This window comes from Bison bison, unplaced genomic scaffold, assembly GCF_000754665.1.
Source record: "Bison bison bison isolate TAMUID 2011002044 unplaced genomic scaffold, Bison_UMD1.0 scf7180017864495, whole genome shotgun sequence".
Classification (NCBI taxonomy): Eukaryota; Metazoa; Chordata; class Mammalia; order Artiodactyla; family Bovidae; genus Bison; species Bison bison.
Window position 1 is genome coordinate 573,004 of NW_011495054.1, and position 13,315 is coordinate 586,318.

The following is a 13,315-nucleotide window of genomic DNA, read 5'->3' on the forward strand; positions in this document are numbered from 1 at the left end:
CCTCCCCCTTCCCCCTTCCTTCTTCCCTGGACGCCAGCAGTGAAACCCTAGATTTCTCTCTTGGAACAACTGCCAAGGGGAAGCGTGTAGTTTCACTCTCCTGGGCAGGAACCCAACATGCTGCTCTGTATTCCTCAGCTGCTGAAAATATGGATTTAATAAGTCCTCCCAAGATGAATTCACTACCCTTCCCAAGAGGATATGCATTAGGGGGAAAGGCTTCCCATGTGAAGGCTACAGACTGATCCTCATAGTAGATCTCATGGCTCCCCGTCACCCCCTTAAATCAGACCCCAAGGCCACAGGGATGCACAGTCTTGAGTTTTCTAGGACAGACCTATGGTAGACAGAAGAATAGCCTCCCAAGGATATCCACATCCTAATCCCCAGAGCCTGTGAATTTGTTTGCTTACATGGTAAAGGGACTTTGCATCTGTGATCAAGGATATTGAGATGGGGAGATTGTCCAGGATTCTCTGGTTGGGCCCAGTGTGATCCTGAGGTTCCTCATAAGAGGGAGGCAGGAGGGTCAGTGTGGTAGTGATTTGTTATGACAGATGCTAGCAGAAGGAGTAATTCAAGGAAAGGGCCATGAGCCAAACAATGCAGGTGGCTCCTTTCTAGAAGCTGAGAAAAAAGGAAATGGATTCTCTCCTTGAGCCTCCGGAAGAACCAGCTCTGCCAACACCCTGACTTTAGTTCTGTGAGATTAGTTCAGATGCCTGGCCTCCAGAACTATAAAACTAAGAGGATTAATTTGTATTGTTTTAAGCTGTTTGTGCAATTTGTTACAGCAACAACAGGAAACTAATTCAGGTGCCCTCCTGTCCCCTGAAACACCCTTGTCAGGGTGTGTGCCCGTATTTTATCTGATCAGTGTGGTTATTACACACAGAAGCCTAGTACATAGGAAGTAAGGAGAAGTGGATCACAAAAGCCTGACTTCTTGGGTTCCATTCTTACACAGACCAGTTCATCCTGGTTTGCCTAGGATTTCACAAGCCTTGAAAGCCCCAGGTGCTGGGAATCCCCTCAGTCTTGGGCAACCCAGGACAGGTGGTCCCCCTAAATTTTAGTTGCTCACTTCCTTAGTTGTGTGACTTTAAGTTACTTGACTTTCTGTGTTCCTCAGTTTCCCCATCTGCAAAATGGGAATAACAAGATTATTGTTGAGAACTAGTTGGGTTAATACATAGGGTGCCTAGCCCATGGTAAATGCTCAACAAATATTATCTTTTATTATTATATGAGACCAGGTGTGGTACAGATATTCCTGGAGTTTCTTTGTTCCAAAACAAGTAACATTCTTGAACTTCTCAGGTCACCGCAAATGTTTCTCTTTCTTTACTTTCTCCTGATGGCCAGGGAGCCCCTCCCTTCTCTCTGAGCCCATGAAGACTTGCTTCGTGGGGGGCAGTGTGACGCTTACCTGCCAGGTGTCTGGAGCCTACCCCCCTGCCAAGATCATGTGGCTGAGGAACCTCACCCAGCCCAAGGTGGTCATCCAGCCCAGCGGCCACCACCTCATCACCCAGAGTGGCCAGAGCTCCACCCTCACTATCCGCAACTGCTCCCAGGACCTGGACGAGGGCTACTACGTCTGCCGGGCTGAGAATGCTGTGGGGGTGAGGGAGGTGGACATCTGGCTGAGCGTGAAAGGTGAGTGATGGAAGTGACCCTGGAGGAGTAGAGCTTCAGAGGACCAGCATGGGGACAGCTTGTTGCTTCCCTCTACTTGTGTCACTGCCATCAGGGAGGAGGCATATCTGCTTACCTGTGGCTTGACAAGAGGGATGGGGAAATTACTGTCCAGTCCTAAATCTCTATTGTATCAAGATAAAAAATTTATTTCTTCTCAACCCAGGGATCAAACCCGGGTCTTCTGTACTGCAGGTAGATTCTTTACCACCTGAGCCACCAGGGAAGATACAAAAGTTATTTAATATCAGTTACATCCTAAAGAAAAAAAATGTATATATATATATAAAACATATAAATATATATTCAAATACATGTCTAAAATAAAAGATATAATGATATTTTTATATATTGTAAGCTGTGAAACATAACAGCAAAATGAACACCTAAGAAACTACCATCCCATTTAAGATATAGAACAGTAACCAGCACTGCTGAAGTTACCTGTAGGTAGTGTGGCAGATTTAGAAAACAATAGCAGCAAAGCTAAAAAAACATGCTGCTCACTTAAATTTGCACTTTAGAAAAACAAAGAATTTTTTTTTTAGTGTTATGTCCCAAATATTGCATCAGACATAACTTTTTAATATTTAAAAGTTTTATTTTTTATTTGGCTGCACTGGGTCTTAGTTGTAGCATGTGAGATAGTTTCCTGACCAGGGTTTGAACCCAGGCCCCCTGCATCGGGAGCTTGGAGGTTTAGCCACTGTCCTACCAGGGAAATCCTGGGACATACTTATTCAAAAAAAATTATTCATTGTTTATCTGAAATCCAAATTTAAGTGGGCATACTGTATTCTATCTGGCAACCCTACCTGTAGGCCTGTTTTCAGTCTCATCCTGAGCCTTCTGAAAAAGGTAACTCCTGAGTTTCATGTTTTATTTAAGAAAAATTTTGCTGCATATGTACACATTTTTTTTTCACATTTCTTGATAATATATTGTTTAGTTTTTGTTTTAGAGTTTTGAAAAAAATGTGTTATTATACAAATGTAGTCTTTTTGTAACTTGCTGTTTTTACTCCACATTTTGTTTTCCGGGATTTATTCATGCTGACATTTGTAATTATATTTTATGCCTCTTCCTGGCTTCTTAATTTTCCACTGTAGCACTATTCCACAACTAAACTGTTGATTTTCCTGCTGATGGACATTTGTGTTGTTCTGATTTTTTGTTATTTTGATGAACAGTCTTGCTGTGAAAATCTTTTACCCAGCCCCCTGTGCACATATACCCAGGTCCCCAGGCAAATATGTCTCCAGCATATCTGTACCAAGAAGTAGAAATGAAGGGTTATGGGTTATGTGCATTTTTATCTTTATGAGGCAATATCAAATTATTTTCCAAAGTGGTTATACTAATTTCCATTTGCAATGGCAGTTGTCCCAGATTTTCAACCACAGATTTTGTGATTTTTGTCCATCAAGTAAGTGCAAAATGAAATCTCACTGTGGTTCTAATTTGAATTTCTTTGATTACTAAGAAGGCTGAACATTATTTCATATGTTTATTTGCTATTTAGTTTTCTTCTATGAAATATATAATTGTGCTTTTTAAAAAATAGTTTATTTAAAAATTAAAAAAAAATTTTTTCTTTTGGTCACATCATGTGGCTTTCTAGATCTTCCCCAACCAGGGACTGAACTCAGGTCTGGAATCCTAACCACTGGGCTACCAAGGAACTCCCCATAATTGTCTCTTTTGATGTTTTCCTCTTTATTATAGATATATAGGAGTTCTTCAGAAATTCCACACACTAATTCCTTGTTTTACATGTTACAAATATCTTTCAGTTAGTCCTTCTTGCTTTGTTTATGGTATCCTTTGATTTGCAGAGGTTCTTTAATGTGGTTGATTTTATGAATATTTTCTTGTATCACTAGCATTTCTGTGTCTTAAGAAATCCTTATCTATCCTATGGTCATGAAGGCATTCTTTTATATTGTCTTCTTAATGTTTTATTGCTTGCCTTTCACAGTTAACTCTGTAGTCCATCTACAGTTGACTTTGGTGAATGGAGGAAGTAGACATCAAGTTTCCTCCACCCCCAGTTTGGATAACCATTTGGTCTAATATGACTTCCTAAAGAGTTCCTTTTTTACTCACTAGTCTGTCCTATATCAAGTTTCCTTTTGTTCATAGACCTGTTCTTATTGAACCCATGCCCTGTAGAGTAGAAGCCCAATGTCTTAACCACTAGACCACCAGAGAAGTCCCTTCCTATTCTGTTCTGTTGATCATGTCATTGCGGCACTAGTAATTCACAGTCCTAATTACTGTAGCCTTAACAGCAGTCTTGATGTATGAAGACAGAGATTTTAACTTTCCAATGTTCTTTTGTATCACATGCTTCATTTGATTCCCACAAACTGTATGAAGTAGGAAAATGAGATATTTGTCTTGCTTTACAGAGAAGTCAATGGCACCCCACTCCAGTCCTCTTGCCTGGAAAATCCCCTAGGCGGAGGAGCCTGGTAGGCTGCAGTCCATGGGGTCGCTAAGAGTCGGACACGACTGAACGACTTCACTTTCACTTTTCACTTTCATGCATTGGAGAAGGAAATGGCAACCCACTCCAGTGTTCTTGCCTGGAGAATCCCAGGGACGGGGGAGCCTGGTGGGCTGCCGTCTATGGGGTTGCACAGAGTCAGACACGACTGAAGCAACTTAGCAGCAGCAGCACAGAGAGGTCATGAGGCTTCCCTGTAGCTCAAACGGTAAAGAATCTGCCTGTGAAGCAGGAGACCAAGGTTCGGTCCCTGGGTTGGGAAGTTCCTCTGGAGAAGGCAATGGCAGTCCACTCCAGGATTCTTGCCTGGAGAATTCCTTGGACAGAGAAGCCTGGTGGGCTACAATCCATGGGGTTGCAAAGAGTCCAACACAACTGAGTGACTAACACAGTCCACAGAGAGGTCATATGCCTCAGCCAAGGTCACGAAACCAAGATAAGAGCAGGATCCAGGCAGGGGAGGAGAGGTGTTGTGCTCCTAGCTGTGTGTATCACGTGGATAAGTGAAGGGTGTGGTGTGTCTGCAGAACCTCTAAACATCGGGGGAATCGTGGCCACCATCGTGAGCCTGCTTCTGCTGGGACTGGCCATTATCACCGGGCTCCTGTTGTATTACAGCCCTGTGTTCTGCTGGAAAGGTAAGAGCTTCCCGGAATGGTAAGGACTTCCTGGGCCCCTTTGTTTCTCTTGCAGGCTTCCTGAGAGGGTGTGGGTGGGGGAAGATGGTCCCTGTTATGCTCCCCCCTGAAGCTCCATTCTGTAGGCTTCCAAACTGGGTCCAGATTTGCAATAATGAAGCACCCAAGTACCCTTCCTGAGCACCCTGTCATCTCTCGTTTTGGGTCAGTTTTCTCGTTGCCCATCGTTTTGTAACTGTTAGCTGGCTTAGAAACTTCTGTGAGGCCGAAGTAGATCTTATTGGATATTAATGTTTTTTCCTTTCTCCTTTCAGTAGGAAGCACTTTCAGGTGAGTGTCCCCTAGACTCAAATCAGAAACCAATTTCCATAATCTGTTTTCACTGATGTTTTGTTTATAACATTTCATAAGAGCAGTAGTAATCACTACCACTGGGCACCCACCAGGGGCCAGACCCGGGGCTGGGGCTTCCTCAGGCATTATTAGAGACCCCATCATACACTCCTCAGGGTGCTGCTGGCATCGCCGTCTTCCAGATACGGTGAGGGAGGCTCACTGAAGCGAAGCAGTTTCTGCAGGCTCATCTAGGAAGTGATGGCCATACCTGCAGTCAGACCCAGGTCTGATTGACTGCAAAGTCTGTGCTCCTTTTTCAATGCCAGACCTCAGGGCGAGGCACGTTGCTGGTTTGTTGTTGAGGCATAAAGACAGCATGAATGTGTTGAGCTCAGTCATTCATGTATTTATCTAATTTTCTGGAAAGAGCTAAAAGGAAGAATAAGTCATAATCTTACAGCATGCTTTGGAAAACTAGTCTGCGTATGCCCAGAAGCCCCTCCCAAAAGGAGGGAACCTTAGTAGGAGAGAAACAACTAAGTGGAACTTGACTTCCCAGGAGAGCCTGCGCAGGAGCGAGGAACTCTTCTCTTCGCTTCTCTTATCCGCTTATAATTTGGGGTATTACTGTTCTGGGACAAATAATGAGATTTCATTGTTCTGGCACCGTCTTTCATGGGAGAGTGTTACCTGTACTGCCCCATTTTTGAGGGTCATTTTGGCATGAGTCTGTCCTTCCCAGGCTTATTTCTCACAAGAGGGAGCAGCTTGGCATAATGGGAAAAGGCTTTGGAATAAGTGGACCTGGGTTCACATGGCTGCTCTGCCCTTCAAGCCTGAGGCTCCTGGAAAAGCCCTGACCCTCTCTGAGCCTTTGTTTCCTCAACTGTTTCTCAGAGGCAGGATGTGAGGATTAAATGAGAATGTCATGCTCACAGGATTGTGACTGGCCCATGAAATGTACAGTCTGGCTGGGGAGGCAGAACTAGCAATCATCTAGAGGACAATTAAGTGCCAAACCGCTGGCTGTGGATGCCAAACTCAGTCACAGCTCAAGGCTGCAGGGGGAGGGAGAGGACTTTACTAGGGCTTTGAATAATGAAAAGGAAGAGAAATTTCAGTAAGTAGAGGAGAAATAAGGGCATTTCAGGAAAGGAACAGAGCATCTCTGTGCGTGCTGCAAGGGGAACTGAAATGGTGAGAGCTTGGGACCCTGAGGTCACCTGCCAGACGAACAGTGGGGAGAGGGGACGGGGGATGATGAAATTCACCCAGCACACAGTGTGATTATCTAGACAGTCTGTGGCAGCACCTCTTTGAAAGGTCATCATCTCCATCTCACAACTCAACCACGTTGAGTCCATGAGGAATTGTCCATGTTACCAAAGGGGCTGCAGAGAACCGAGTGTTCCCTATTCAAGTGAGGGCTGAAGTTGGAGAAAACAGGGTATCTTCTTAATCATTTCTTCCCTTTTGGAAATTAGGAGGCAAGACATGGGTGATGTCATGGTTTTGGTGGATTCGGAAGAGGAAGAGATGGAGGAGGAGGAAGATGCTGCAGAAGAGGAAGAGGAGGAAGCTAGTGAGAGGGAGGAGTCGCCAATAGAAATAACCAAGTATGGCCACATTCACAGAGTGACCGCACTGGTGAACGGGAATGTGGACCAGATGGGCAACGGACTGCAGGCTCTGCAGGGTAAGCTCTTTGCCCTTCAAAGCACTCTGCAAGGTCGTGGTGGGCTTCCCAGGAAGAAGTCTCCAAGGGTCTGCTTTTTAAGGGCTGGGAAAGACAGTTAAAGTTTAATCTAGAATCTAAGAATCTCCCATTAACTACCAACATAACAATTAAACTGACAAATACCTACTGCGGGCCAGCTCTGGGAAAGACACAGATTGGTACTGTCAGGCACCAGAAAATCAAGACCAATGGTGATGGGCTTTACAAAAGCAGTTAGCATGAACAGACTAAAATATGAAGGGAAAATGAAAATAGAAGGAAGACTTAACCAACCCTTTGCAAGGGTAGTAGAGTTGTGGCACAAAGGAACGATTACTTGCCTGATGAATGATACTTTTACAATTTACAGGACCTCAGGAGAAAGATGAGAGCCCAGAGGGATGCATTGGTTGGGAGACATTTTATGAAAGATGTGGGCTATGAGGCATGTCTTTCAGGACAGTTAAGTTTGAGCAAGCAGAAAGCAGAGGGTGGTCCAGGTGAGGGGAATGTCAGGAGCCAAGAAATGTGGACAGTGTCAAGCAGGTCAGTGGATTCTGAGTAGAAAGAATGGGTAAAAGGCAGGGAAACCCACCCTGCTCCAACTGCACATTCATGAAACTCACCAGTAAAGGACTGGAAATCAAGGCGACTGAAAACTGATGGGAAGGACTTCCCTGGTGATCCAGTGGTTAAGACTTCCATTGAAAGGGGCACAGGTTCAATCCCTGGTCAGGGAACTAAGACCCTACAAGCAACCCTTAGCAGCCCCTAACTTCCTAAAAAAGAAAACTGAAGGGGGAAATGGAGTCATCTCTACTGAGAGCACCACTCAAGAGTTGGGTCTACTTTTGCCCCCGTACAGATGACAGCAGTGAGCAGCAGAGTGACATCATTCAAGAAGAAGACAGGCCAGTGTGAAGAATACAACTGTCCTTTGATATCCTGTCTTAAAAGCTTGGAAAGCTATGTTCAAGATGAGTTTCATATTCTGCTTTACTTGACTTGCACCCCTGCCTGAGGGCTGCAATGGGTTTGGAGGTTCTCAGCAAAATAGGAAAACACACATACATCTTTCCTACCCCCCCCCCTTTTTTTTTCCTAAATTGGTTTGATTTACTGTAACTTTTCTCAACAATGGTGAAAAGCTTTGGGAATGGGTAGTGTGTGGGGGGAAAGCTACATTTGGGCTTTCTCCAGGTTGACTGATGCTGAGATGGGGGAGCAGGAGTAGGGGGAGGCAGTAGGCCTCACTGTCCTTTGTCACTATTAAAGGTCTGTAACTAGCCCGTGCCGGTACACAAAGGAACAGTGTGGGCTGATAAGGACATTTCCTTTCTCACCGCCTAGGTGAGCTGAAGAACCAGGTGAACATCAGCTCTCTGAAAAGGTGAAGAGGTGCCAGTTACTGCTGTTAATCAGAGGGAGGCAGTTTGCTTTGGGTTTTGAGTTGGAAACACCCAGGCTTCAATCTGGACCTGGCTCCTTGCCTGTTTCATGGGCTTGGGCTTTACCTTTCCCCTGAGCCTCAATTTCCTCATCTGTGAAATGGGTGAAATCACACTTACTTTACAGGGTTATGGTGGGGACTGAGGTCCTGCAGGATGTGAAAGTGCCTAGCAGATGCTCCTTCTCCTTTGCCTTCTCTAGTGGAAGGGAAAAAGATGTCCTCGGTTCAGTTACAAACTGCTACCTGGGCCTTTCATTCTCTGTAGAATGGTTCCAGACCAGGGCATCATCAGAGCTCTCCTGCGGATTTTTGCTCTCCTGGAGATGAAATTCTTTTCAAAAGAGATGGGGCCAATAAGAGGAAGTGCCTTTCACCAGAACCTCACGTATGTCAGAGCTTCATATTTATAGACAAGCCTCTTAGGTGATGCACTATTAATTTTGACTTTCTCACCCTTCCTTTCTCCTGTGGCTTTGAAAAAGGCAGGAGGAATGTTTTGTAACATAGTAGACCTGTGGCCTCGGTTTCTTGATCTCAGAAATGGGATTAGGAAAATGTATTTCCTTCCTAAGGATGTTATGAGGATACGCTGCTCAATAATGCTAAATTCTGAATGAAAATAACATGTGATGAGTTGAAGCTGCTATTGTTTCCAGTAGATCCCTGTATAGAGTTTTCTTTTCTTTTCTTTCTGATTTCATCCTAATCTCTTAAATGTCAGGGACCTTCTAAGGGTATAAAATATGTGTGCTAAACTTGAAAATCTGACTTGAATTTGCACTCTTTAATACTGCATATTCTGCTCTAACAGGCAAGACTTAAAGGAGAACTTCCCTCTCCAATAACAGGGCCTGGGACTTCTAAGATGAGAAGCTGGTTATCTGCAGGGTTACCCTGCCGGTGTGGTTGGGGCAGGTCAGTTTTCTTGGATGAAGGAACAAAACTGAGGACGTCACCAGAAGTGAGAGCCCTGTCCTCGGCTCAGAACACTGGGGAAGTCAGAGGCTGGTTGCAGTGTCCACCCCTCAGGAATACCTGTGGCCTTGTTCTCTTGATGGGCTGGATCTTTTGCTGCATGGAACCTCATGTACTTAACCACTCTCACCAGTCTAAGTGTCATTTCAGAATGGGATACTTAAGACAGGCTGTGTTTAAAGTCATTGATGAATCCATTTCTGGATCTGACAGTCCACTGTGCAGAGGCAACCATATTTTAAAAAGGAAAAAGCAGAGAAACTGTAGGCAGGGGGAAAAAGAATTCCCTACCTGGAAGGCACACAATGATTTGCAATATGATGGAAATGCTCCCCGTGACTTCCTCTTCTCTTGCATGCACACCTGATGATAGGAAATCTTCAAGAAAGGATTTTCCCCTTGCAAATGGGAGCTTCAAGGTCTTGGTGCCAAACATGATAAACCCTTGTCCAGCTGAGCTGTGACTGCTGTCACGTATATCTGAGCCCTGTGTGCACGGATAATATTGTTGGGTCAGTTAAGAGCTGAAGTACTGGGGGCGGGGGGCAGTGTCTTCAAGCTTTAAGGATTTTTAAAGAATTAGGGCTTTTTGTTTGTTCTTCAAGATGACCCATCCCCAACTCCACTAGCACGTCGTCGACAGTGGTTTGTAGACTTTCTGTGGCAAAGTCCAACTCATTACACTGTGCTTTAAAAAAAAAAAACTTAGCTGAATGAATTGTGAACTGGAGACCAGGAGATATAATTATCAGAACCTAGAAGATAAATACTTCCGGGCCATTGCAACTGACATTCCTTTTCCACAAAACCTGGTGGACCTTGGGGAGGGGGGTCCCATAATCCTGTGGCTTTGATATCTGTTCCCATTCTCACAAGCACATACCTATTACTATTACTGCAGCAGGAAAGCCCATGATGGAAAATCTCCCTAACCTAGGCACTGAAACCTGGAAAATCATCTTTATTGGGTAAAATTTATTATGATGCAACATGTGCCAACTGGTATTTCTCACCATGGTCCTGGCCAGGAACTGATGCAAAAAGAAACAGCTCTCTCTGCACTACTTAAATTTTAATATTTGGTATGGAGGTGGGGGGTTGGGAGAAATTCATCCTGATGTTAGAACATGGATTTGTTTTTTTAAGATAATAGAATAAAGTTATTTTTAAATAAATGCTTTAGTGATCTTCATTTAGGCCTGATTAGCAAACTAAAAAATTTGGGGAAATGGGATTGCCATCCACAATTTTTTTTTTTTTTTAACTAGCTTTCCCAACACTGGTAACAATATTGTTCTTGCTGCCATTTTATTCTTTTCTATGACTTGTAGATGCTACCTACTCTCTCATCTCTCCATTGTATTTGCATATCCTCAAATACATATTTCTTTTTGGTCAGATTGCCTGTTTTCTAACGTTAAAGGGTTAGGGTAGGAATCATCATAGAGCAGTAGATTGATGGACTGTCTGAAAAGACAGTTTCTGCAAGCTGTTGGGTCACTGCAGTGGCTGGTGGTTTTGGAGTTTCTCACTGGGCTCAGCTAATAGTAGTCCCCATACTTCTGCTTCATTGACTATGCTAAAGCCTTTGACTGAATGATAACAGACTGTGGAAAATTCTGAAAGAGATGGGAATACCAGACCACCTTACCTGCCTTCTGAGAAACCCGTATGCAGGTCAAGAAGCAACAGTTAGAACTGAAGATGGACCAATGGACTGGCTCAAAATTGGGAAAGGAGTACATCAAGGCTGTATATTGTCACTCTGCTAATTTTAACTTATAGGCAGAGTACATCATGCGAAATGCCAGGCTGGATGAAACTCAAGCTGGAATCAAGATTGCTGGGAGACACATCAATAACCTCAGATATGCAGATGACACCACACTAATGGCAGAAAGTGAAGAGGAACTGAAGAGCCTCTTGATGAAGGTGAAACAGGAGAATGAAAAAGCTGGCTTAAAACTCAGCATTAGTTCATGGCATCATCCCATCGCCTCACGGCAAATAGATGGGGAGAAAAATGGAAACTGTGAGAGATTTTATTTTCTTGGGCTCCAAAATCACTAAAGATGGTGACTGCAGCCATGAAATTAAGACACTTGCTCCTTGGAAGGAAAGCTATGACAAACTTAGTGTATTAAAAAGCGGAGACATCACTTTGCCAACAAAGGTTTGTCTAGTCAAGGCTATGGTTTTTCCAGTAGTCATGTATGTTGTTGGAGAAGATTCTTGAGATTCCCTTGGACTGCAAGGAGATCCAACCAGTCTATTCTGAAGGAGATCAGCCCTGGAATTTCTTTGGAAGGAATGATGCTAAAGCTGAAACTCCAGTACTTTGGCCACCTCATGCGAAGAGTTGACTCATTGGAAAAGACTCTGATGCTGGGAGGGATTGGGGGCAGGAGGAGAAGGGGACGACAGAGGATGAGATGGCTGGATGGCATCATTGACTCGATGGACGTGAGTCTGAGTGATCTCCAGGAGTTGGTGATGGACAGGGAAGCCTGGCGTGCTGCAATTCATGGGGTTGCAAAGAGACAGACATGACTGAGCAACTGAACTGAACTGAACTGATGTATGGATGTGAGAGTTGGACCATAAGTAAGGCTGAATGCTGAAGAACTGGTGCTTTCAAACTGTGCTGCTGGACAAGACTCTCGAGAGTCCCTTGGACAGCAAGGAGATCAAACCAGTCAATCCTAAAGAAATCAGTCCTGAATATTCATTGGAAGAACTGATTTTGAAGCTGAAGCTCCAATCCTTTGGCCACCTGATGCGAAGAGCCAACTCACTGGAAAAGACCCTGATCCTGGGAAAGACTGAGGGGAGGAAAAGGGGACAACAGAGAATGAGATGGTTGGATGGCATCACCAACTCAATGGACATGAGTTTGAGCAAAGTGTGAGAGACAGTGAAGGACAGGGAAGCCTGGCATGCTGCAGTCCATGGGGTGGCAAAGAGTCAGACAAGACTGAATGACTGAACAGAAACAGTAACAAAGTCTCACCTCAACTCCCACTTGAGGAGGCCCAGCTCCACTCCCTATCCCTGTTAGAGGCTTTTTTCTTGGGTCATTGTCTCTCCTGTGTTTCTCTACTTCACTCCAAGCTTCCTAAACTCTAATCAAAGCTGTCCCATTTTCAAGTCCCTTACCTTCTAACCAAACCCATGTTTCCCAGGTTGTTTTAAATCCAGTCTCTCCATGTGCTGGGGCTTCCCTTATGGCTCAGCTAGTAAAGAATCCGCCTGCAATTCGGGAGACCAGGGTTCTCTCCCTGGGTTGGGAAGATCCCCTGGAGACGGGAAAGGCTACCCACTCCAGTATTCTGGCCTGGAGAATTCCATGTACTGTGTCCATGGGGTCTCAAAAGTCTGGACGCGACTGAGCAACTTTCACTCCATGTTGTGTGTGTGTTTATTACCAGCTTCTGTTTTTCCAGCCCAACTCCTCTTTTTCTCTGGCTGTTTGCCCCTTGCCTTCTACCCCTTATAACCACAGCATTTCCGTTTTCATCCTCCATTTTCCAATGGGCTTTCTTTTTCTGGTTCCCATTTTTTCATAAAACGACCCCTTCCTCTGACCCTGCACTCAGCCCTTTTATTCCTCTACCGCGGCTCCCATTTAACCTCTGAGCTCCCTGCCGCCTCAGGTCCCCAGTTTTATTCCTCTCATTTCTTCCCTCTCTCAGGAATTCCCAGACCCTCACCCTCCCACCCCAATTATTTCCTCAGGCTTCGCTTTTTGTTTTTCCCAATACTGATTCCTTGGGTCTTCAGGTTCACCTTCCAAACTGATTCCCGCCCCACCCCTCACTCCGATTTTCACCCTGCCCCATCTCCTCAGCTCGCCGATGCCTTTCCTTACCCCAGCCTTCGTTTTTCCCTCAGCTCCACCGCATCCCTTTTTTAACCCACACCTCCTCCCTCCATCTCCGGTCCTTATCTGGCCCTTATAGTCCTCCCCACTCCGTTTGACCCATCTCTCCCCC

General features: G+C 44.7%; 1 protein-coding gene across 2 annotated transcripts in view; it reads left to right on the forward strand.

The window, feature by feature from the left end:
- VSIG10 (V-set and immunoglobulin domain containing 10) overlaps positions 1 to 10,498 on the forward strand; it is a 42,390-nt gene extending 31,892 nt beyond the window's left edge. The window contains exons 5-10 of one of the 2 annotated variants that reach the window (XR_824209.1): positions 1,366 to 1,659; positions 4,735 to 4,845; positions 5,160 to 5,175; positions 6,666 to 6,877; positions 7,764 to 8,733; positions 9,160 to 10,498. Coding sequence is in view for 1 of the 2 variants with exons in the window: in XM_010828536.1 (XP_010826838.1) it covers positions 1,366 to 1,659; positions 4,735 to 4,845; positions 5,160 to 5,175; positions 6,666 to 6,877; positions 7,764 to 7,819 (689 nt within the window). In the remaining variant the exon portion in view is untranslated. Of the gene's footprint in view, positions 1 to 1,365; positions 1,660 to 4,734; positions 4,846 to 5,159; positions 5,176 to 6,665; positions 6,878 to 7,763 lie in introns of both variants that reach the window. The other variant, XM_010828536.1, reaches the window with a different exon arrangement.
- The last annotated feature ends 2,817 nt before the right edge of the window (positions 10,499 to 13,315 follow it).